Source organism: Cuculus canorus, chromosome 17, assembly GCF_017976375.1.
Source record: "Cuculus canorus isolate bCucCan1 chromosome 17, bCucCan1.pri, whole genome shotgun sequence".
Taxonomy (NCBI): Eukaryota; Metazoa; Chordata; class Aves; order Cuculiformes; family Cuculidae; genus Cuculus; species Cuculus canorus.
The window spans coordinates 11,101,601-11,126,949 of record NC_071417.1 but is presented as its reverse complement, the minus strand read 5'-3'; the positions used below and the strand labels follow the sequence as shown (position 1 = coordinate 11,126,949).

Genomic DNA, 25,349 nt, shown 5'->3' with positions numbered 1-25,349 from the left:
CTCAAGGCTGCTCCCAATCCATTCTTTGTCCAGTCTGTATTCGTGCTTGGGACTGGGATTGTCTGGTGGTTATCTACTTTTTGACTCTTGGGTGACATGGAGGATTTTCAGCCTTGGCTGAGCAGACATTCCCAGCACCACAGCTTTATAGAGGCATACATAGAGATATAGATATAAATATAGATGTATCCAATAGGTGTTTCTTGCCTTTTCTGCAAACAGATTCAGTGTCCAAATCCACCACTATATTTGACCCCACATCCTCAGGCGCAAGCGCCTCTCATTCTCAGATAAAACAGTTTCTCTCGATTTATAAAACGTTCGTTCATAGCTTACGTGTTTCCCGTCGCTATCAGCAGTTTGTTGTATTCCATCTTAAATCCATCCTTGAACACGGCTGTCTTGTTCTTGATATCCACAGCCGCAACCTGAAATCATTCCTAAATAATGTTATGGGATGAAGCCCTGACGTTCACTGAGCTGCCAGCCCAGTCAACTTATCTGCTAGGTTTTAGTGCCCTGTGCTACTGTCCACAGCTCAGGCAACCCAGACCTTAAATACTCTTTGTTGCCTTTTCACAAATCCTTGAAGATCACAGAATCATGGAAACATTAAGTTTGGAAAAGCCCTCTAAGCTCATCCAGTCCAACCATCAGCCCAACCCCTCCATGCTTGCTAAACCATGTCCCCAAGTGGGCAGCCGCTGCCAGGCTTCACCTCTCTCTCAGTAAAAAAATGTCTCCCAATATACAATCTGAACCCGCCCTGGTGCAACTCAAGTCCGTTTCCTCTCACCTCATCACCTGTTTCTTGGGAGCAGAGCTCAGCACTCACCTCACCACAACCTCCTTTCCAGGAGCTGCAGAGAGCGATGAGGTCTCCCCTCAGTCTCCTCTTCTCCAGGCTAAACAACCCCAGGGCCCTCAGCTGCTCCAGAACTCCTGAGCTCCAGCCCCTTCCCCAGCTCCGTTCCCTTCTCCAGACACACTCCAGCCCATCCATGTCCTTCTTTGAGTCAAGGGCCCCAGTATAAATAAAATAATGGGGAGAAATGTTGGAGCCATCTCTGCCTGCACTCTTGCAGGCTGATATCCTAACGAGAAGCCAGCTGGTCACCCCAGATCCGTATGAGGGTGCTCACAGGTGAAGGTAAGAGTGATGGCCACCAGGTTTGCAGAAGAAGGAATCGCCTTAACTGCGGTTCCAACCAACCTCAAGCAGCCTGCGCTCGGAGGCATAAAACAGGAGATCTGGGGGACAGCCAGCGTTTCTGCCGTAGCACCCAGTAAGCCAAGAGCAAAGGCAACTGCCACACTGCCTACACACAGCATTTGGTACCAGCTCGGGGAGAAGACAGCCCACAGGTACACATGGGACTCTCCTTACCTGCATTTCAGCCAGGACTTCGATGTCATAGGTGCAGAAGAACTCTTTGGGGCGCAGGGCGATCTGCTCTGGGTGGGAATCCATCGACTGCAAAAAAAAAGAAAAAAAAAGCCATTTTCCTGTCAACCACTGTGGGCTGACCAGAGGAAGAGAGAAAAGCCTGGTCCCCACACGAGTCAGAGATGGTCTGAAGTTGATCCTCACAGCACGGGTTAAGAGAGTGGCCCTTCAGAGGCTGGAATCAAAGCCTGTTCAAGTCAAAGTCACCAAAAGACGCTGGACTGGGTGTTGGTTTCTTCTCTGCCTGCTTGGCACAGGGCTGGCACTGACCAATAGGACCACAGCATGGGCTTCTGAGCATCAGCTCTGCCTGCAGCTCCTCATAATACACACAAGTTCGTAGGAGCAAAAGAAAAGCCCCATTCCTTGGAAAACAATCAGTTGTCGGGGGAAATGGAAGCTAAAAAGGAAATAGAAACGATTGACATGAACACAGCAAGGGCAACACTTTCAAAAGCACCCAACGTAAGTAGCACAAGTTCCTTCAAAAGCTGAAGCAGGGGCATCTGGCCCACACCTGCTCATCTTTAGCTGCAAGATAAAGGTTTTTACTCTTCCCAGTCTTCCCTGGTCACTTGGGTGAGACCTACTTCATGTTTACCCACAGGGTTGAGCTTACATCTGAGCCTAAGTCCATCTGTCCTCCTAACGCTTTGGACACAAACTCAGACATAGGCTGAGGACAAGCTGAGCACCAAGCAACCTGCGTGCAGGCTGCTCTGTGTCCCAGTGCACGAGGCTGAGTAACCTGGGCCAGCAGGAGGTGTCCCTGCCCAAGGCAGGGGGTGGAACTGGATGGGCTTTAAGGTCCCTCCCAACTCAAACCATTCAATGATCTTATGATCCCTCCAGCAGGAATGGGCATGGCCACACACATGCCATAATCAAGTCCTGCAACGTATCACACAGCGTTGAGCAGCAGCAGCATCTACCTCTGCCTCCCACGTTTGGGCTTGTCCCAAGTGGGACAGCAGATGCAGGAATCAAGGGCTTCACTATCTGCCCCTGGGGATGGATGTGCAAGGTCCTTCTCCCTGGAGGTGGAGATCAGGGGCTGGGATGAGCCTTGCACGGTACTCCCTGACTGTGCCTGCAGATAACGCGGTGCTCAGAAGAGACCGGTATCTTAGGACCAGAGGCAGGTGCAGGGTAACACAGGTTTTACTGCAAATTCCTGAAACACCCAACGTTTAGAGAGAGGAATGCCTGGCCCCTCGCCTCGGCAGCGCTGGGCCCCAAGCTGGGGTGCAGGGAGGTGCACAACCACCACGGGGTTCACTGCTGCCCAGTGCATCGGAGAGAGTAACAGGGATGCAGCAGCACAGCAGGGAGCAGGGCATGGTCCAAAGAGGACAACGAGGAACAGTCCAGCAGGACTAATGACTCCTCTAATGACTAATGACCTCCTCTAATGACTCTTTCCAGGGTTAGTCACACTCACAAGGAGATTAAGAGAGGGAGTGCAGGGACAGGACGAGGGGGAATGGTTTTCAGCTGAAAGAGAGGAGATTGAGATGAGATTCTAGGGAGAACTGTTTCCCTGTGAGGATGGGGAGGCCCTGGCCCAGGATGCCCAGAGAAGCAGTGGCTGCTCCATCCCTGGAGGGGTTCAAGGCCAGGTTGGATGGGGCTTGGAGCAACCGGATCCAGTGGGAGGTGTCCCTGCTCATGGCAGGAGGGTTGGAACTGGGTGGTCTTTAATACCCCTTCCAACCCAAACCATTCCATGATTCAATGATTCTATGGAAGTGGAACAAACCTTACTGAGCTTCGGTCTGTCGTAGGGCAAGTGTCTGTCCATGGTGCACATCACAATCCGGTCCGAGAAGCCCTCCTGGCGCAAGGTCTCTGCACAGACCAGTCCGGCTGCCCCTGCAGAAGGAAGAGCAGTGGCAGCTGAGCATGTTGGGCATCTGAACATCTGAACCCTTTGCCCCTAAACCCACCAAAGCCGATTCCAAAATCCCCATCGCCACTAGCCCCAGCCTTACATCACAGTCAAACAGACTCCTGAAGTCAAACAGCTCGCACGGGAAGCCTGTCAGGGTGGATGCACTGGGCAGCAGGAGGGTCCCTCTGCCTGTAGAGTGGGACATTATTCCTCTGTGGGATTTGTCTGTCCCTAAACTGGCACAAATCCACAAGGAGCGCACCTGAGGAACACTGCCAGTGCCTACATAGCCCGTGCAGCACAGGAGATGAGTGGCAGCTCAGCCCCTTCCCCTCCCTCAGGAAGGTCTGGCAGGTTCCACTCAGCTCCTGGTGGATTTACAGCCCAACACAGAGGGCAGGAAGCCCTCCCTTCTTCACGGCTGAAGCTCTGGTTGTGTGGTCAGTGCAGAGGGTCTTGGAAGCAATTTATCTGGTGGGAAGGGGGAGGGAGGAGTGTTACCTGGTCTTTAAAGACAGAAAAAAAGGTTAAATCCACAAAAAAGCTGCTTGGGGCACGCTGTCCCCTGCAGCCTGGCAGCCTGATCATAGAATCATGGTGTGGTTTGTGTTGGAAGGGACCTTAAAGCCAATCCAGTTCCACGCCTTGCCATGGGCAGGGACACCTCCCACTGGATCAGGGGCTCCAAGCCCCATCCAACCTGGCCTGGAACACCTCCAGGGATGGGGCAGCCACCCCTGCTCTGGGCAATCTGGGCCAGGACCTCCCCACCCTCACAGCAAAACATTTCTTCCTAAGATCTCATCTCAATCTCCCCTCTTTCAGCTGAAAACCGTTGCACCTCACCCAGTCCCTGCAATCCCTGATCAAGAGCCCTTCTCCAGCTTTCTTGGAGCCCCTTTCAGTGCTATCATCAAGATTGGGCATTACTGATGTATCCAGGGAGGGTATGGAGGGAAGAAGGTTCAGGACACCCACTAGAAAGGGCCGTGATGGAATGCAAAGCTTCTCAGGACACCTTTGGACCATTAGTGTGTAGGACAAAACAGCTCAGGAAGACCCCCCAGTCTGACCCTTTGGAGAGGGAAGGGCGCAGGAGGACAGAAGGTGCACAGCACACAGACATCCTGCTCCCTGCCCAGGAGTGGACACACACAGTCCCAACACACACCCCCCGATACCTGCGCCGATGATCAGCACATTGGTACTGCTGAGGTTGTAGTTGCTCAAGGAGATGCACTTTGCCATCATCTTTGTCCTCCTCTGTGTCTGAAGAGCCTACACCACCAACAAGAAGAAGAAAAGTCATTCTCTTCTCTCAGCTTTAACCTGGGTAGCCGGGCAGGAAGAGGGACGCTGTTGTCATAAACCTGCTTGGATAGAAAGGGAACAAATGCACTCTTCTACCCACAAGGATTCCAAATCCACGCTCATCCTGATGTCTGCTGCACAGACTCCCTCTTGACGACCATTGGAGGCCAAAATGCATTTCTGGTAGAGGAAATATGCTCAAGCCCCCGTCATCACATCCCACCCGAAGCAGTTGGAGTAGAAGTGCTGCCACTGGATCTAAACCAGGGTCTGGATGAGTCTGAGCTGCTGGATTCACACATCAGAAGAAGGCTTTTCATTGAAAGAAAGATGGCAGAGGCCCGTCCGGGCTTCATTCTGCATCTCATCATGGGGGATGAGAGCCACCCTTGCCCATGCACCACATTCCTCTCTGGTAGAAGGAGCTGATGTTTGGTCTCAAGAGGGAGCACAGATGACCTCTGTCATTGCCGTGCCACATTCAGGCTCAGCAGACAAGGCCAAAAGGTCGGTGGAGGAGGCCTGTCTCCATGGGCCAACTAAATTAAAATTTGCTTTGAGCTTAAGGAAACACAAACCAAGTTCCGGACAAGCAGCTAGTGAGAGCTCCTGAATCCATGGACACCCCAGATCAGGTGCCCAGCAGTTGCAAGGAGGCTAAGGGGACACAAACAGGATGAGAGGAGGACAGAACACCTCTGCCTTGCTCCAATTCATGTCTCTGTACAAACTTTGGGCTGCCACTTGAGACAGAACCGGGCTTGGTGGACCTTTGGTTTACCCACGTTGGACATTCATCCCTCTGTTCAAGCACTGCTTCCCCTTCCAGAGAGCCCACAAAAAGCATTTCTCACCCCTCTTTGGGCTGCCAGCGGCCCCTCACCTGCTTGCTCGCTCGGATGTACACCTTCTCCTTCTCGATCTTCACCTGAGGGTGACACAACAGCCGCAGTTTGCAGGACAGTGAATCACAGAGTCATGGAATGCTTACAGTTGGAAAAGCCCTCTGAGCTCTTGCTGCTGCAAGAATGACAGTCTCACCTGGAACCTGGGTAAACTATCCAAGCCAGGAAAGTCCTCTATGTCTCCTGTGCTGATGTTGAAGCAAGCTCCATGCCAGGGACATCGGACTCTTCCTTTGGACAAAACTCCTGCAGGAAACATTGCAAAGCAGAGTTGGTGCTGCCCTGCAGCTGCCTCTCATCCCTGCCTGCAGCGTCTGGAGCCGGCAGCGCCTCGAGCATCACTTATTTAGAGCAAGCGTGTTTCAGGACACATCCTGACACAGCGAGGAGCCTGCCCACCTCCAGGAACACACGGGGCATGCCCAAAGCTACGAGTTCACTCCTCGCAGGTGTTTGCTCAGAGGCTGCTACCTTGGACTTTGGCTTCCCCTGCCTGGAAGAGCTGTCTCAAGAGGCCAAGGTGGAGCAAAAAGCCACAATTCAGCTGTGCTGGACTGGTCCTGAGCATGCACATTTGCTTGCTGAGGACCAGCAGTGCCACGTCTCATCACCCACCACCCTTGGAGATGCAGGAGAAGCACCTGCCACCACTTCTGCAGTAAATCCTGTATTCCCTGTGCGAGTGGGCTGTCCCAGGGATGCACCCACAGGTGAGCTCTCACCTCCTCTGGATCCCATCAGCCCAAAGAGCTTCCTCCTTCCGTCCCTCAGACAGGATTTTGATTTACACGCAGCTGGGGTTTGTGGTTTTTAAAGACTGAGTGGCCTGAAGAATCATAAGGTGTTTTTTTTTTTTCCCTTTAAGACACCTTTTTAACTCCTCACTGGCTGGAAACCAATAAACAGAACAATATAAAAAGCCTCATAAAAGCAGGCTTTGTGTGAGGCCAGAGACCAGCGGCTGCTTCATCCCAGAGGTGCAGCTCCAGCTGGAGAAAGAAGCAGAAGCTGAATTTAATGATGCCCATGTTGTTTGGGTCTTCAAAGTCACCCAGAGAAGCCCTAGCCCTGTGACCAGCAGTGCCAAGCTGAGCTCACCAGCAACCCAAACCTACGGGCAAGTGCTCCCGGGAGGCTTGGGCAACCCCCAGCTTTTTGCCCATGCAAGAAGATGACACCAAGATGATGCTGAGTGAGCAGCACAGCTCTGCCCCACACCAGGCAGCACTGCCGGATGGACACCGGGCTGCCTTTTGCCAACCCTTTGGTGCCCTTGCTTGGTTTCCTGGGATGCGATGCAGACTGACCTTTGACCAGTGGAGCCCCGTAGTGGGGACACTTGTGTCCCACAGCATGGAACTCGCCACTCTCCTTGATGAGCAGAGCCTTCCCACAGCCCAGGTCCACTTCCCGCATCCTGGGGAGGAGAAGCATGGAAAACATATGGCAGAGCATCTGCCTGACAGTACACACGACCTCCTCACCCTGCACCCCAGCCCTGCTCCTGCCCGGCTCCCCTTTTCCCTCAATTTGCTCATCAGGGGCTCCAGGTGCCATACAGGTCATTCCTGCACCGAACCAGCTTGGGAGGTTGCTTTGCTCTCCCAGCCTGGGGCGCATCCAAGCTGAGCCATTGAGTGGCAGCTTCTTCATCGGTCACCGTGCCAGGATGGAGCCCACAGCACCTCCCCAGCTGCTCAGGAAGCAGCTGGCACACATCTGTACCCATGCAGATATCAGTTTGGTTTCTTTTTTTTCCAAGATTTTCCTGAAAACACTGGAAGAGGAACACGTTCTGCGGCGCTTTGGCTTTCCCAGAAAAGAAAAAAAAAATAAAAATAAAAAGAACAACAACAGCTTTTGAAAACTGAAAAATTTGGTGGAAAACTGGAATTCCTGGGCAGGTTCCTTTTCCAACGCTAAGGGGAAATTCTGCAAAAGGTCAATTTTTCTTGCAAAGAAGGGCTCCACCCAAGGGCCGTGGTTCAGGATACAGCTTTTCAGCATGGAGTGGGAGCAAGAAACCAAACTGTTTTTACTACTCGGTGGCCTCCCTCCTGGCCCCAGCAGCTCAGCAGGCCCCTGCCAGCCTCGTATTCACTCAAAGCAAACACAACATTTCTGAGGCTCAAAAACCAGGAGAGGAGACTCTGACCCTTTGCGCGCTCGGTCTCGGGGTCTGCCTCCCTGTGCCACAGGGAGCCACGCTCTGGTCCTGGCTGTATCCCAGGGTCAACACCATGGTCAACACCTCTTCCTGGTAAAACCTCAACACCTATTCCTGGAGCTAACACCTCCGTGTGACCCTGTGCGGTTTCCCTCAGCTGTTTGTGAAAAGCAAAGCTGGAGGTGTTCAAGGCCAGGTTGAGTGGGGCTGTGAGCATCCTGATCCGGTGGGAGGTCAGGATGCTCTGACCCTGGCATGGAGGATCCCTGCCCATGGCATGGGGTTGGAACTGGATGGGCTTTAGGGTCCTTTTCCAACCAAAACCATTGCATGATTCTATGATTCTGTTCTGAGCAAATGTTTACTCTCAGCTCTCTCGCTATGTCTCCACCAGATCTTCATCCCAGCATGTCCTGTCCTCACCTCTTTTTCTCTTCTCACCACTCGGATGCTCCCATTCCAACCAACAGCCCTGACACACCCTGTGCAATTCAAGGTCATCCCTGTGTGAGGCAGTGAACCTCTTCCCGGGGCAATTATCCACAGCTGCTCTCCTACAGCAGAGCATTTCAGCCAACCACAGAGCAAAGAGCAGAGATGAAGAGTGAGCCCTTGTTTTGCTGGGAGCTTAGCGCAGAGCACAGACTGCCGTTACATGGAAACCTCCCCTCTTCCAGTCAGAAACCCTGTCCTCACACAGCTTGGTGTTGATCTACAAATCATAGAATGGTTTGGGTTGGAAGGAACCTTAAAGCCCATCCAGTTCCACCCCCTGCCATGGGCAGGGACACCTCCCACTGGATCAGGGGCTCCAAACCCCATCCAACCTGGCCTGGAACACCTCCAGGGAAGGGGCAGCCACCACTGCTCTGGGTAACCTGGGCCAAATGTTCAATGCCCTCGACACCTTGGGTGAAAACAGCAGCACAGCTCACCCTGCCTGCCCTCAGGAACGGTTTTGTCCCAGAAATTTGGCAGCCTCAGTCCACAGCAATGCAGCTCATCTCCATCCCTGTGTAGGACACCTGGCACTCGGAGGTCCTTCTGTCAGCACCAGGGGAACAGAGCAGTACAAGTCCTGCTGCATTCCTCAGCTGTGCAGCACTTCAGATAACACCTGGGGTTAAATGACAGCTGTAACTCCGGGGGAAGATAAGATAAGACAGGCAAAGGAGTTTACAGCTTACCCAAGGACCTGCGTGATCTGAGTGTCACAAACAAGCCCTGATGTCTTCAAGACAGCACACAGCCACGTGCAAGGCTCCAGAACCCACAGTCACTCCAGAGCGAAGGAGAGGATGATTTACGCTGTGCTTTTCCCCACTGAGCTGTTTACTCAGCTGGGAATTTGTCCTCTTGCCCCATTGCATTCCCTACTTGAGAAGCACCAGCTAAAACTGGGCTCTGGTTTGCAAAGGACCTTTACTCCAGAGCTGAGGGAGCACTGGGGGTTGGTTTCTGTCTGCAGTTCATTGACCTCCCCCCAACAGCCTGCTGGGAGGCTGGGCCAGAATTTATCCTCCAGTATCTTTTATTGGTTCTGCTGAGACAGTCTTAGTACAAGAAAGACAGAAAGGGTGGGCAGGAAGAGCACTCTGTGCTTGCAGACTTCACTAACACCATGTAGAGAAGGTCAAACTCTTATCCCAGCGCCCGGCGCTGCTGCTCTGCCTATGCAATCCCACTGCCCAGTGCAGTCCTGAAGAGCAGCATCCCAGAAAACCCCTTCTGGGGGTGAGAGCAAGAGGTGAGTCCTTTGGTCTGGTCCGTTGCTCGCACAAGCCATGAGACCTTCTCACAGCATCTCCCCTTTTGAGCTAGACTCAGCCTGCTAGGAAAAAAAAGCTATTCTCAACTTAGAACATGCAGTGATGGCAATTCTCCTGCTGCACCAGTGTGGTTCAGTAGCTGAAGGCACACGTGACTGAGGTGTGAGGCCAGTTTCCAGCCCTGGTTTTAGCTGCAGAGATCCCTACGACAGCCACCTGCGGCCAGATCTGCTCTCATGGTCTGCAGCCAGCTCCCTCCTCACCATCCCCATAACCAGCAGAGCTCTATCAAATCTTTCAGTCTGCTCTACCTTATGTGTTCCAGTCGATGGATCGATTGCAGACCTAATTTTCCAATGCCTTTCTCGCACTGAGGCGCTGAACCAGAGCATGCGCTTCTAGTAACACCTCAAACATGAAGGCAGCAGAAGTTGTCTCCATGAACTCCATTGGGCTGCATCCTACAGCAGCATTAAAGGGGCTCCAGGAAAGCTGGGGAAGGGCTCTTGATCGGGGAGTGCAGGGATAGGATGAGGGGGAATGGTTTTCAGCTGAAAGAGGGAAGATTGAGATGAGATCTTAGGGACAAATGTTCTACTGCGAGGGTGGGGAGGCCCTGGCCCAGGTTGCCCAGAGCAGTGGTGGCTGCCCCATCCCTGGGGGTGTTCAAGGCCAGGATGAATCCAGAGCAACCTCATCCAGTGGGAGGTGCCCATGGCAGAGGGTTGAACTGGATGGGCTTTGAGTTCTCTCCCAACCCAAACTATTCCACGATTCTATGAAGTTAAATTACCATCTCCAGAAACTCCAAATAACAAGACAGGAGGTTTAATCTGGGTTATAAGGTCTTTCAAGCTGCACCTGCAAAAATTGTAGGCACTTACTGTCCGTTCTCCAGGTCCTTCACATGGCACACGGATGCTTCCACCACATCCTTTGGGTTGTGATAGGGATTGCTAGCAATGGGATGCTCCTCAAGGTGATAATGCCGGGCAGTTCCGTTGACTTTGTAGATCAGGGGGCTGGCTTTCCCGTTGGGCGACATCTCCTCCTTGCTTCTCTCCTTCTCAGGTATCACCACTTCAATTTTCACTTCAACTGCAGGAACAAACAGAAATCTTCATTAAACTGAAGCCATAGGTTTTGCTGCCGTTCTGCCTCTCCATCCTCCCCTGGACTTCGAAAGGCACCGACAGACATTAGAATAGACATTTTTTGTTGACTTGCTTGAGAAGATAAAACATTCAACATCAAATTCAGCTTGATCACCCAAGCCCATTATTCCACTGTTCCTTCTCCACCTTTGCATGCATAAAGTACATATTTTTGAAAGCAGACATTAGTCATCGGTGCAAAACAACCCCACAGTCACAATTCCTCTCCTGTTTAGTGGAAAACAGCTCCAGGCAGCTAAATGTGAGACGTGCCAAGGCCTCTGGGGCTCAGACAGACGTCGAAACCCCTTTAATGGTCTGCAGATAACATTAACTGAAAGGGAAAGGCAACACCGCATGGTGTATAATGCTGCTTCATTAGATGGAAACCAATTAATAAGGAACTAGAAATATCCAAAATTATTTCTGCATGAGGTTTTCAGCATAAAGTGAGTGTTCAGCACCAAATGGGAAAAGCAAGAGTTGTCCATTTAATTCAGCACACACCATAAAAGCATCCCCGACCCAGGAACCGTGAGACCCAGGGACACGGGGGAGCTGCTCGTGCCAGAAAAGTGCAACCCCTTATCTATGAGAAGGGACACAGGAGCCTGCAGGTCCCCTCAGCCCCACCGGTACCCTGAATGCTGTCCTGGGGCAGCGATGGAGCAAGGCAGCTGCTTGTCTGCCTTTCCTTGATCGAGATGTGTTGCTAGTCCTCCCCTCCCCAGGCAGGGATAGAGCAGAAGCACAGGGGCTCTTCTCACCCATCTCCTCACCCACCTGAGTGAAGCCATGGAGATGTTCACCTTGGCTCTCAAAGGGCAGCGCCCACCCACCGCCCATGCCCAGGAGGAGCAGGCTGGAGACAGAAGCATCAGAAGAAGCTGTTGATGAGCTCTCACATCATAAAGTGAAAAACATCACTTAACCTCCTAGGGACTTCAAAAAAATCCAAAGCCATTAATATTTATAATAACCCCAGGGGAGTTCTATTGTGAGCCAGGACAGGGAGTGCCAGAGACTGGAGAAGTATCTCAAGCAAATGGAAGATTGCTGAGCTTTCCCCATCCATAAATGTCAGGAAGAGGAAAAGCTGTGCATAAGATAAAGAACAAAACTCATGACCTAACCAGGGAGTGGTGGAGTCTCCATCCCTGGAAGGGTTAGAAAAATGTGTAGCCATGGCACTTCAGGTTTAGTAGACATGGTGGGGTTGGGCTCAGTTGCACTGGATGAGCTTAGAGGGCTTCTCCAGCCTTAATGATTCTACAAACAGGTTAAGGCAAGGCAAAGAGAGGAGAAAAACATATCCCAGAAAAGCAGGATGAGCCCTGCAGCAACAGAGGGGTGCTGGGTCTTCCCAGTTCCATCTGTTGCTCCATGCCATTTATTACAAGTCCACTGAGGGACCAATGCAAGAAAAGGTCAAGAGGAAGGTTGTCCATTTAGGAAGGAAGAAAAGCAAATGGTCATGGCCTTGCATGCACTGGAGGCAGGCAGCTGTTTCAAGAGCCCTGCAAGTTTCTGCTTCTTGACCCAGCTCAAGAAGCTCCAAAGCAGTGGGACCAGTAGGGCCAGGGAGGAGATTCTGCCCCTCTGCTCCACTCTCATGAGACCCACTTGGAGCTCTGCTTCCAGTTGTGGAGCCCTCAGCACAGGAAGGACATGGAACTGTTGGAGCGAGTTCAGAAGAGGCCATGGAGATGACCCAAGGGCTGGAGCTTTGAGGTTCCTTCAAACCCAAATCATTCCATGATTCTATGATTCCATGAAAAACGTGACTTTCTGCTGCATCACCACAGCTGCAGCATCAGTGCAAACCATGAAGCCCAGCACCGTGCAGTGAAAACAAAAGGCTGCTCCGAGCAAAGCTGTTCCTGGAGCTCTACAGAAGCAGCCCTGCTCCCTGCAGGTGCCCAGGAAAGAGGCTGCTCTCCATAAGTACTGGTTTCATACAGTGTCTGGAAAACCAGATCTGGATTTTCCAGGACAGAGTTAGGAAAGAGAATGAACATCAGTCCATGCGAGGCCCTATGAAATTCTTTCAGTCCAAGATGTTCATCTTATACGATTACACAGGTGATCAGAACTTTCTCTGCAGTGAAGGCAGCCATGAAGCCCACAGCTCCGAGTGCTAATGGTGACGTTGAAGCTGGTGAATTCACCCTGCAGGGCTCAGCCCCTCTCCCTCTGCTGAACAGATGTCCCAGAGCTTTGCTTTCCAGACTACATTTGGGTCAGATGAGCACTCGAGGTGCTCGCTGATCCCTGGGCTCATGAATCTATGGAGACGAGGATGGCATTTATTTCTGAGCTCTTCACTTCTTTCTTGGTCAGGAAAACATATGCAGGAAGCAGCAGGTCCCTGGCATGGGTGCTTGACAGCATTCCCAGTGACCCCACTCGGCTCTCACCGACACTACTGGATGAAAGTCCAGAGGAAAAGAAAAAGGAGGATGAAGTTTTCCCTCCTCCTACTTCCTCACTTGGCTCCATAAGGAGGAACTCCTACTCACTGCTCCCCAACACTTTACACCCCTTTCTCCTCCTCATCCCCCCTGACCCCACGTGGGGTGTCCCTCTGGCCACAGACCAGCATTCCCAAGGGATGATCCCTCCAGGAATCCGGGGCTCGGTGGCACCTGAGTTGATCCAGCAAAACCGCTTCAATTGCCAGCGGGGAAAATGACATTTAAATGAAATATTTATAAACCCCAGGTTAACTCTGCAGTCCGATTGGCATGGGGTGGTGGCTCCAGCACCCTCCACTCCTTTGACAGTCATTTTCTGGACCTGCTAGAAGAGGTTCCTGACCTTAAAGTTTGGGAAGCTTTAGGCAAATGCTCTCCGAGCATGTATATGTATGCTTCTAGAGATAGAGATATATAAATATTCCTGCTTGCCCGTGCCACCAGCATCATATGTACATCTGTGTGTATGTATGGGTTACTACGTGTCCATGTACATATATAAATGTATTTTTATCTACGTACATATGTACATCATAGAATGGTTTGGATTGGAAGGGACCTTGAAGCCCATCCAGTTCCACCCACCTGCCACAGGCAGGGACACCTCTCTTTCTAACGACAAAACCATCATTAAGCATACCCGGCTCTACTTCCTCCCTCCAGATGCCCTGTTCAGCAAATGCCACGCTCCCAGGAGGTAAGACCTGCCAGCCAAGCCCTTGGAGCTAAGCTCAGAAGAACACATGGCCCACAGCACCCTATCCAGCAGCATGCACCCCTGCATCCCTGCAAAGGGGACACACTCCCAGCTCTGAGCCAAATGCATCTTCCGAGCGGTGGCAGAGCTGCTGCCCTGCCCCAGCACCAAGCGCCGAGCCTAGCAGAGCGTGCAAAGAAAAAAATAAACTATGTAGAGTTTGCAAGCTGCTCCCCCGAGCCTGATGCAGAGACGGTGCTGGTGCAGCTCACACCGAGCACGTTGGTTCACTCCACCCGTCATCCTGCCCTGGCTGCCTCTCCCGGAGCGGGTGCTGGGATCCCACGGGGCTGCCAGCTGGCAGCTCATCACGTATGCACCACACACCCGGGGAGAAAGCAGAGAGGAAAAATTATGCAGAGATTGAGAACTGGGCCTTCAGAAGAGGATCCGGCATCACGGGACTGCAGCACTAGAGAGAAAAGAAGATGACTTCGCTGCCTGAACATAAGCTCTTAATTAAACACTTCAACATCCCAATGGGGCAGGTGCTGCTGCAGCAGCCAGAGTGTGCGCTGGCCTCCGGTACAGCCTGCCCATCTCTTCATTGCTGCTCCACTCCTCAAAGCTCCTGCACTGGTGATCTGCTCATCAAAAGGTGATCTTGGCAAAGAGATCGTGTGTGCGATGTTTAGGTTATCTTGAGAAAAGCTGAGGTCACTGATTATAATATAACAGAATCATGAAATAGTTTGGATGGGCTTTAATGTCCTTTCCAACCCAGTCCTACCCCCCTGCCATGGGCAGGGACACCTCCCACTGGATCAGGGGCTCCAAGCCCCATCCACCTGGCCTTGAACCCCTCCAGGGATGGGGCAGCCACCACTGCTCTGGGCAACCTGGGCCAGAGAAGCAAAACCCTCACAGCAAAACATTTTTCCTTAAGATCTCATCTCAATTTCCCCTCTTTCAGCTCAAAACCATTCCCTTCATCTTATTCCTGCACTCCCTGATCAAGAGTCCCTCCACAGCTTTTCTGGAGCCCCTTTCAGTCCTGGAAGCTGCTCTAAGGTCTCCCCGCAGCCTTCTCCAGGTTGAACAACCCCAACTCTCTCAGCCTGTCCTCATACAGGAGGTTCTCCAGCCCTCAGATCATCTCTCCGTGGCCTCCTCTGCACTCGCTCCAACGGATCCATGTCCTTCCTGTGCTGAGGACTCCAGAACTGGATGCAGGGCTCCAGGTGGAGTCTCAGCACAGCGGAGCAGAGGGGCACAATCCCCTCCGTGGCCCTGCTGGTCCCACTGCTGTGGATGCAGCCCAGGACACGGTTGGCTTTCCGAGCTGCATACAGGAAGGGCTGTATCTGGGCTGGACATAGGAAGGCGGAGGAGATGACGACCTTGTACCCGTCTTTCAGAAGTGTCTGAATGATTCTGTTGACTTCAGGCTGCATCTGAAGTGTTCCCTTCATGATGAAACAGCACTGATAGGAGAAAATAGCTCTGCTCTGTCCCTGCGTGATGTGCTTCTCATTCCTACAGGGGATTTGTAGAAAGAGGGAAGTCCCCTTCAGTTAGCTCTGACGCTTCACAGTTCCCGCAAGAAACTGGAATACCAAATATCATAAAAAGACCGTGAAACCTCTTTGCCAGAACAATTGGCAGCTGCAAATGCGTTTACCTGACTGCACTCGTAGGTTCTATAAGCCACGAGCCAAAACCCCACAGCCAGGGGTGCGCAAACCAGGGGCTGGCGGAAGGCTTGGCGAAGCCTTTGAAGGCTGCTAATCAAAAGCAGCGCTGCAGGGAGAGCGTGACGTTACAGGATGGCATTTTCAGTCTTTTTGGCCCCGCTATGCAAATAGAGCTCTACGTGAAAATCCACAGGTCAGGAAATGTGCCTGCAGAGCGCTTTTATTCCTGCACGGGGCCAAGATGAAACACAATTTTGCTGATGGCATAGAACAGAAAGTGGAGCTGCCAGCAGAGTTGGTTATAAGTTTGGTCAATAAAGGTATTTATTCCTGAATGCGTTTTCACTCCTGAAATCTCTCAAGGAAGGATATAAAAAGCATAAGCGTCCCATCCTGTTACCCTGGCACTGCAGTGACCTGGGAAATAATCACAGCCCAGGGCAAGGGCAGAAAATACCTTTATGCCCACCTTGTGCCTTGTGAAGCAAGGCTGGAAGCTGCTCTAAGGTCTCCCTGCAGCCTTCTCCAGGTTGAACAACCCCAACTCTCCCAACCTATTCTTGGATAGGAGGTGCTGCAGCCCTTGGATCGTGTCTGTGGCCTCCTCAGGACTTACTCCAACAGCTCCGTGTCCTTCCTGGGCCTTCCAAAGGCAGAGGACCTCACGCAGTGGATGCTCAGTGGGTCAGAGACCCCTTCTGACCTTCTGAAATCCCCTTCAACCTGAAATCCCCACTGCCTGGGGCAATGAGGACAAATTGCCAAGAAAAGGTCCCCAAAAGACATTTTTCCACCCAAAAAGGCTCTGTGTGGATGCTGACTGACCTCTGTGGATGCCGACTGACCGGATAGACCAGCACTGATCTGATTCCCCTTGCCTTTGGGTATAAGCTGAAGAACAGGATCATCCTTCAGCTCTCTCTTAGGTGGCCAAAGCAAGCAGCAGGATGGGATCTCTCCTCAAAAAGCTCCACCAACACCAGCTGCACCAGAACCCCTGCACCAGCATTGGTCCCTGGGGACCAGCGCTGCGGCAATGTGGGTCCTGCTGGGTATGATGAGCCTGGGTGACCACACAGCACCAGCAGGGGCTCAGGACACAGCTGAACATTGACGTGTCCGCACCAGACTTCCTTCCCACAGCCTGTTTGCCTGCACAGCCCGCACTGCAGCCCCTTCCTTCCCTACGCACATCAACCTTCACCAGGAGCCCATCCAGCCCAGCTGTGGCAGGAGTGTGTAGGGCCAGGGGAGCATCCTTGGATGCCCAGGTGCCTCCAGCTTCTTGGCCCACCAGAGGCACCATGCGTGGAGAAGCTTTGCCAAGAAAATAAAATCCAGAGAGTGGAGCAGCCCCAGGGTCTGGTCTGGGTGGTGGGAATGGCCCAGCAAAAAGAAATCAAGCAGTAGGTGGTCCTGCTCTTTCCTGCATCATTCCCTTCCAGCAGGGACAAAATGAAGTGGCAACACCGCGGCAGCAGGGAAGGTGCTGGAGCCACCGGTGTATGTAGAGCGATGGCAGTCACACCAACCCACCCTGGGGCACAAGCTCTGCCCCCAGCGCTGCGGGAAGGCAGGAGCAAAGAGGGTGGTGGTGTTCCAAGGAGTTGGGATGGGGAGAGCTGGCAGCAGGTGGCTGGATAGGGTTGCAGGGTGTGGGCTGAGCTCCCCTCCCACCTGCCCGCTACCCCCTAGCCCTGCTGCAGCCCCCGCGCAGCGCCCTGCCCAGGAGCCAGGAATTTGGGGGGGATTAACGGGCCAGTAATCCTCGCTGCGGGAGCCGGGAATTAACATTCCCCTCGCCAGCGCCCGCCACCACTGACCTACTTCTCCCCATGGGGTTTGGTGAGATGGGGGCACAGCAGCAGAGGGCACTTACCTGGTTTGGGCTTGGAGAAGCATCCTCCCATGGCTCCGGCCAGGACAGGCAGTGGAGATAGGGACAGCGAGCAAGTCAACGAGGGCGTGGGCACATCCTGGCATGACAAACCCGTGTCCCAGGATCCAGGCGCTGTTCACAACCTGTATGAGGTAGAAAAGCTCCATGAGAAGAAGTGTGGGCAAGGAGGGGAAGGCAAAGCAGGCAGCAACGCTGCTGTCTGCACCAAAACTGGGTGCATGGAGCAGGGAGTGAGCAACCCTCAGCCCCCTGCATCCCTGGGGACCCGAGTGGCGAGGGGACAATGCACTGCTGGGGTGACCGTGTCAGCAGTCACCAGGAAATTCAGCTTTGAAGTTTATAAATGCAATCATCCTTGCGAAGTTTCAAATGACAAAACCCCTCGTATCATTTCTGTTCCGACTTTAATAACTTCGCAAAGCCCTGCTGTTGAGAATTAAATCTCTAAGCACATAGGTCACAGCCCAAATACAATGATTAAACCATAAACACATTTCAGGCATGTTTTTTTCTTTTATTATTAGGTGATGCAAAAAAAGAAATCTATTTTATTGCCCGACCATGAAAGTTCCCCTTTTCCAGTAATGCTCATCCCTGCAGAAATCCCGTTTGCTTTGGAGCAATCATTAATTTGAAGAGTTTTCGATTTCAGGTTGTTTTGCACTGAAACTCAACTTTTATACTGTTAAGACAAGATGTTTTTAATGTTGAAGCGGGCAAATGGTCCACTCTGAGTTCAGTTCATCCCATTAGCTTTGACGGGCAGGGCTCTCAGGTTTGGTACGGAACTAAGAATTAGGAGAAACCTTTTTGAGTTTGGGATCCTGAGTGGAAGAAGCAGGGCAGGACGGACTTCATGATGTTCATGACGTTCCACATCAGTGGAATGAGCAGGACTGGACTTCAGGAGACCTAACTTTAGCCTCTTCAAAGAACTACTTGGAGGAATCCCATGGGTGAGGGGTCTAGAAAGTGTGTGAGGGGGCGTCATAGAATTATTAAGGTAGAAAAAGCCCTCTAAGCTCACCCAGTCCAACTGTCAGTCCAGCCCCACCGTGCCTGTTAAACCATCTCCTGGAGTGCCATGGCCACACACTTTTTGGACCTTTCCAGGGTTCAGGACTCCACCACAGCTCTGGGCAGCCAATTGCAATGTTTCGCCACTCTTTCAGTAAAGAAATTGTTCCCAGTATCCAATCTGAACCTCCCCTGATGCAACTTTATCAGGGGGTTGGATCTGATAAGCTTCAGAGGATGCCTTTTGTCTTCTCCAACCCCCCAGAGATGCTGATGCCCAGTCCAATGGCTGTGAGACTGGTTTCCAGGTGGCCTGGCTGGTTTTGCTGGACTCTGGGGGGAAGTCAAGGCTTCTGTCCCTGAGTATCAGCCATTTGTCTGAGATGCCTTTGCTTTGTTTGGACTTTCAAGATGGGAATCTGAAGCCATCCCCTCAGGGCCCCTTCACATCCCCTAATTTCCCCACTGATGGTCCCCACACACACACCCTGGAAGCCTTTCCAAGGTTCTCCAGCTGAACCACCCACAACCTTCTAGGGCAGCTCAGAGCAGAGCACGGTGCTGGGTGTCCTTCCTCAACTTCTGGAGTGAACCGAAATGATTCTTGGTAGGATTTCAGCTGACACCACCAGAGGAGACACTGCCTGGCTGCTCACAGCCTCAGTCACAGTAAGAGATGTTTCAGAAAGCCACCTGAGACCCAGGCACCAGCCAGACTGACTCATGAGACACAATGCTAGCAGCATCCAGAGGGACTGACCCAAAGCTGGATCCTGCAGAAGTCATGGACTCTCCTCTGTTAGGAAAACGAAATAAGCTCAAACACAACAAAATGTACGAAACCCAGGTTCATTCATAAAACTTTAAGAGTACACACTGTTCAGGCAGCTGATGACCATGCCTCAGTAAACCAATTCATCATCTTTTTCTTGAACAACACTCTGCGTCCCTGCTGTACAGGAACACCTTCAGCATCTGCTCAGAGGGCAGCAGGGAGTGGGTTATCAAAATATGATGCAACTGTTGTGATGCTGAGGATCATAATATAGTTTGCGTTGGAAGAGACCTCAAAGCCCATCCAGTTCCAACCCTCTGCCATGAGCAGGGACGCTTCCCACTGGATCAGGGGCTCCAAGCCCCATCCAACCTGGCCTTGAACCCCTCCAGGGATGGGGCAGCCACCACTGCTCTGGGCAACCTGGGCCAGGGCCTCCCCACCCTCACAAGAAAACATTTCTTCCTAAATTCTCATCTCAATCTCACCTCTTTCAGCTGAAAACTGTTCCCCTCCACCAGCACTCACCCCAAGGGCATGAAAACACTTGGGAGAGGTGGGGAGGCTGAGGGCCTTTAACAACCGGCATCATGGGCTGCATTTCAGCTTTGCAGGCAACAGGATGAATCCCACACCTGAGCACACTGTACTGGAGAGCTACCGTGTGCCACAGGATCATGGAAGAATTTAGGCTGGAAGGTGGTGATTTGATCCAATTCCAGCTCTGAGCGAGCTGAGATACCAACATGGATCTAACCTTAATCCCGCTTCAAACTTTGGAGAATGGGCGCAGTACCATTTGTGATATGGGAAGACTCGTGAACACCTGGGGGTCCCTGGGGTACCAGGGCTATCAGTAGGAAAGGCAGAGACTCAGTGGTCTACAAAGAACAAGAAAACCCATTCTTGGCAGTTGGAGACCACCCTGGAGCATCCTATCCACACCTCTTCCATTGCAGGATGCAGCACCCATTAGAAATTGGAAGTGGAGATGTTCAAAGATGTTCACTCTCTTAACACTTTGGAGCACCCAAAGAGGGGTTGGGAATGACATCTTTTCTCCCAGGCTGGTCACTGCTTGAGTGATTGCCATACTTGGAAACCCCAGAGGTGCCTTCTTTGGTGGGAGGGAAGAGGTTGGGCAGTGCTGGTGTCCCCTGGACCTTTGGCAGCCCTGGGGTTGGGCAGCAGGTCCTGCTCCTGTGCTCAGGAACAGCTGAGCGCCAGCGCTGGGCTCAGGAAGGGATTTTTGCCTCTGACATATTGGCACAGGAACTGGGGGGTTCATCTTCTCCTGCAGCAGAGAGTGAGGCCCCATGCCTGGGTCCTCGGGGCCAGTTCTGGCCAGGGATTTGCTGCAGCCCCAGGAGCCCAGCTGCGTTTGTGATCTCTCCACCTCTCTTCCCTGCAGCAGCTTTGTTTTTCTAGTTTTCAGTCATTTGGAGCACAGGTCTTCTAAGGCGATGTCCTACAGCTCCACACGCAGCAGCGGCTGCTGGTTCTTAACTGCCCCTGCATACAATAAATGGTTCTTTTATTGCATCTCGGTTCTGCTACGGGCAAACACATGCTTATTTCTGCCTTGAGGACTTTGTCCTTCAGCAACATTATCAGTTACTACAGACAATTTTTGGACTCACAGCCATGTGACCACCATTTGAAGCACTCGGTACTTATTTCTGAGATCGGAGACGTCTCTGAAGAGTCCATGTCAAGGCATACCAGAGTCATTTCTTTCCTGCTCAGTATAAGGGCATCTAGAATGGGTTCGCCAACATCTTTGTGCTCTGCACATCTACATCCCACCAGCTGCCACAACCACCTAGGTAGAATCATGGAATAGTTTGGGTTGGAAGGGACATTAAAGCCCAGCCAGTCCCACCCCCCTGCCATGGGCAGGGACACCTCCCACTGGATCAGGGGCTCCAAGCCCCATCCAACCTGGCCCCGAACCCCTCCAGGGATGGGGCAGCCACCACTGCTCTGGGTGACCTGGGCCAGGGACTCCATACCATCACAGCAAAACATTTCTTCCTAAAACCTCATCTCAATCTCCTCTCTCTCAGCTCAGATCTGAGCAAAGGCCCTCTGGCCAGGAGAAGTCAGTAGAGGCACCTGTACTCAGGGACACCATCTCAACAAACACCAGGAGCTGTAGGAAGGTCTCTGATGTCTTCTAATAATGGCCTTTTCCTACCACACTTACTGCTCAGGTGAGAGCTTCTGGCTGATTGTCACATACGGCTGGTTTTCCATGTGAAATCTTTATTCTGGACAGAATCCATCTTCAGAAACAAGAAAGCTAAACTTTCCTATTTATAAACCTGCATGCACCCTGCTCCGTGTTCCTCGATTCCTCACCTGCCAGCACATGATCCCACGTATGCCAGGCACACCAGGGACCAGAGGACATCCACATCAACATTCCACACCTCCTGCAAGACTCTCTTGTCTGCAAACAGCCTTGCCCACCCTGCAGAGCACACAGGACCACGTGCCTTTTCCAGCCAGCGAGACCTGGCTCCGCAGGCTGCATCCCACCAGCGGGAGCACCAGAGGAGGGGGTGGCAGGAGGCTGAGAGCATCTAGTGGCCCCCTCCACACTCACAGGGAAGGGCTGGCTCTGATTTTGGTCCCCACTGTGGAAAAAGCCAACCCTTGACCCAAGCCGTACTCTATCTACCGCAGAGCTGCCTCCTTGCCAATTCTCTGTACATGCAAAATATTGTCTTTAACACAAGGCCCAGCGGGAACTGTGGAGTCATCCCAGCAGCAGACCTGTTCTGGACACGCCTTACAAACAAAGTGACACATGGACCCCAGCACAGCCTCTCCAGTGTGTCCTGCACAGCCCGTCCTGCAGGGCAGCCTGGGCTCTGGTCCTTGGGCGCAGGGCACTTCCTCTGCCCACCGAGTCCTGAACTCCAACGGGATCCAGAACAGTCATTTCCCACTCACAGCCTTCCCTCCTGCGAGGGCACCCAGACCCCCTCTCCACCACACACCACCCTGTGTGGCTCCATCCCAGACACGTACACCCCCATCCAGACCCACCACATTCCTCCCTGCCACGTCAACAGCCTCCACGCACCAGATGCATCCTCCGGGTGTCCACCTAAAACCAAGGCTGCCCATTTGCCTTTTCTGGGGCTTTGCTCTGTTTTGTGTCGCACGGTGACTGCTAGAACAGCATGGAGGGCCACCACCCTCCACCAGGTTCTCCCATGCCTGGCACAACATCAGAAAGATTCAATAGCGGTGACTCCACATCTCCCTGTCCCTGATGAGGACACTCAGACTGTCCTCTTCCATCATCTCCTAAAGGTCAGCTCCCGTTTCACTCTCGGGGCCCCCCACGCACAGCTTCGTGCCCCACTTCTGGTGTGGCTGGAGCACCAGGGGTCCCAAGGCTCTTTCCCACTCCCCACAGATGATGCTGAGCGCTCTGTGCTATCAGCCCTGCTCTGACCCCAGGGAGGTGCACAGGGCTCACCCACCACAAGAGAAGCCTGGCAAGAGCCGGTGGGAAGACAACCAACGCACACAGAAGAGAGCGTGACAGAGGACGACGTTTTTAGGGCAGGGAGAACTTCTATTTTTAAAAGAAGTTTGGAGTGAAAATAGACAGGGTTCCATCCTGAAGCCATGGCTGGTTTATGGACTGCACTTATGAAGGCTGAACATGGGGCTCCCGCACCCCCAGTCCTGGCTCCCGGCGCTCGCACAGACCAGGCTTACAGGACAGGGTACCCAATGTGGGGGGAAACACCCAGTACCCACCTCCTGTCTCCCCACCTCGGGGACATTGCACCCCCGATACTGTCCCTGTGCTCGTGGGGCACCGCTGCCCATCCCCTACCCATGCAGTAGAGCAGCCAAACTCAAGCACACTGGAACTCCCTTTTTCCTCTCCCCAGCACCCCCAACTTCCCTCTACCTCTCCAGCTTTTCACTCCTCTTTTTTTCCCCTGGAAAGCTCTCCAGCCAGTCACTCCTTCCCTCTGCCCACCCCTCCAGCTCCCAGTTTCCTCCCATTCCCATACCCCTCCGGATCCTGCCACCTGGCCCCGCTCTGGGGGTCCCCCAGCTCCTGACACCAGCAACTCTGACCTTATCGGACCCCACTGCTCCCCTCACTTTCCCTCCTGCTTCTTCCACCACCCTGACTTCCCAAGACCCCCCAGCCCTTCCCCACTCCTCAATAAACCCCTCCCTGCCAAACCTTTACTTTTCCAGCTCCTTCCTGGCAGGAACCAAGATTTGCTTTGCCCCCACCCAAGGCAAACGGTGGCTTTGGCTTTGCTTTCAGATGGCCCCAAGAAACAGAAGCAAAACTCACCCCGCCAGCGGGCTGCACGCCCGGTCCCACTGAGGACGGGGAAAGGAGGGATGCTGGCACACTTCACCTTGTCCCCTTGTCACTGGGAGTTTGTGTCAGGGCAGCACAGGGAGCTATAAAGCTGCCATGTCCCTTGTCCCCCGGCTCCCGAAGGAGGGCTGTCACACAATCAGCCCCGATTGCTTTACTGGCTGCTGCTTCAGCAGTTTATGAGCTCCAGGTTAAAGCCTCATTCGGCAGCACAGGCTTTGCCACCTCTCCAAACTCGTCCTCCGCAAGCCAGGTTGGAAATATTCCGAATTAATAATTAAACACGAGGTTTGGTTCGGATCTCAAAGGGGGGCCAATAAAAAAGGGCAAATACTAAAAATTCTCCGCGGGTGCAGCCCGTTTGATGTAAAAAAAAAAACCAAACCCATAACATTTCAGAAAAATACAAGAGTTTTCATTCCCAAGCACTGTCACAGGGATGCAGGTCCTCCTGCTGGCTGTCCCTGCCGGTTCGCGGTTGCACACGAGAAAACCGCCTTCCCTCCAGGAGCTGAATAAGTTCCTCAAGGCAACGTTTTCCAAGCCGAACAACTAAAGCCCACGACCACCAAAGTTCAGCTTCCCACCTGACACGGACCCGGGGATCCCTCTCCGAGCAGCCCCTGCACCCCAAAGCATCGCCCGCAGAGCTGCGGGTCGGGACCCCCGGTTGCTCCCGGAGGGAATTCAGCCCCGCAGGCAGGGAAAACAAACTTGGAGAACACGGAGGAGGAGGGACAGACCCCAAAGCGACCCCCAAACCCGGGGCTTCAGGAGAAAAGCGGTTTTTTTCCCAGCAGCAATCGCAGCCCGTGTTTTGGCCGCTTCGCTTTCTCACGCGTTTGCCGCATCTCTGGGGATGCGCAAACGAGCGGCTCCCGCGCCTCGGCGGCCACCGGGACCCCTCGGGACCCCCAGACCCGGTCCTACCGGCAGCTCTTACTGTGGAGGACCCTCCGGTCCACCCGTGCCTGGCGGGGAGCATCGCCGGCTCCCCCCGCTCGGTCCCTCCGGTTCCCCTGTGTCTGGGGGAGGGGGGCAGCACCGGTTCCCCCAGCCCGGTCCCCCCCGTATCTGGGGGGGGCAGCACCGGTTCCCCCAGCCCGGTCCCCCCCGTATCTGGGGGGGGCAGCACCGGTTCCCCCAGCCCGGTCCCCCCCGTATCTGAGGGGGCAGCACAGGTTCCCCCAGCCCGGTCCCCCCCGTATCTTGGGGGGGCAGCACCGGTTCCCCCAGCCCGGTCCCCCCCGTATCTTGGGGGGGCAGCACCGGTTCCCCCAGCCCGGTCCCCCCGTATCTGGGGGGGCAGCACCCGTTCCCCCAGCCCCGTCCCCCCCGTATCTTGGGGGGCAGCACCGGTTCCCCCAGCCCGGTCCCCCCCGTATCTGGGGGGGCAGCACCGGTTCCCCCAGCCCGGTCCCCCCCGTGTCTGGGGGGGCAGCACCGGTTCCCCCAGCCCGGTCCCCCCCGGTGCCTGGAGAGGGAGCAGCGCCCGCTTCCCCCGCCTGGAGGCGCGAATGAAGCTCCGGAACCCCCGGGATGAGCCCCGGGACGGAGCCCCACGCTTACCTGGGCAGCAGCAGCCGGTACCGGTTCCCGTTCCCGTTCTGGTGCCGGTGCCTGTGCTGATGCCGGTGCCGGTGCCGGCGCGGGGCGGGGCGAGGGGCGGTCCCGGGGCGGTCTCGGGGCGGTCCCATGGGCAGCGCTGCGCGAGGCTCTCGGGATGTTCGAGGGGCCACGCTGGCCCCGGGCATCGCACCGGGGCCGTTCCTGCCCTCT

At 53.6% G+C, this 25,349-nt stretch overlaps 1 protein-coding gene across 3 annotated transcripts in view; it reads right to left on the bottom strand.

Moving 5' to 3' along the window:
* The window catches only part of AIFM3 (apoptosis inducing factor mitochondria associated 3), a 34,550-nt gene extending 9,324 nt beyond the window's left edge, over positions 1–25,226 (bottom strand). For 2 of the 3 annotated variants that reach the window (XM_054082625.1, XM_054082623.1), the window contains exons 1-10: positions 25,140–25,226; positions 17,389–17,531; positions 10,375–10,588; positions 6,862–6,971; positions 5,691–5,800; positions 5,533–5,577; positions 4,520–4,616; positions 3,207–3,319; positions 1,388–1,474; positions 337–428 (exon numbers count right to left, since the gene is read on the bottom strand). In XM_054082625.1, coding sequence (XP_053938600.1) covers positions 337–428; positions 1,388–1,474; positions 3,207–3,319; positions 4,520–4,616; positions 5,533–5,577; positions 5,691–5,800; positions 6,862–6,971; positions 10,375–10,588; positions 17,389–17,419 — 899 coding nt within the window. In that variant the 5' untranslated portion in view covers positions 17,420–17,531; positions 25,140–25,226. Of the gene's footprint in view, positions 1–336; positions 429–1,387; positions 1,475–3,206; positions 3,320–4,519; positions 4,617–5,532; positions 5,578–5,690; positions 5,801–6,861; positions 6,972–10,374; positions 10,589–17,388; positions 17,532–23,540; positions 23,727–25,139 lie in introns of those variants that run through there. The other variant, XM_054082624.1, reaches the window with a different exon arrangement.
* Between the last annotated feature and the right edge of the window lie 123 nt (positions 25,227–25,349).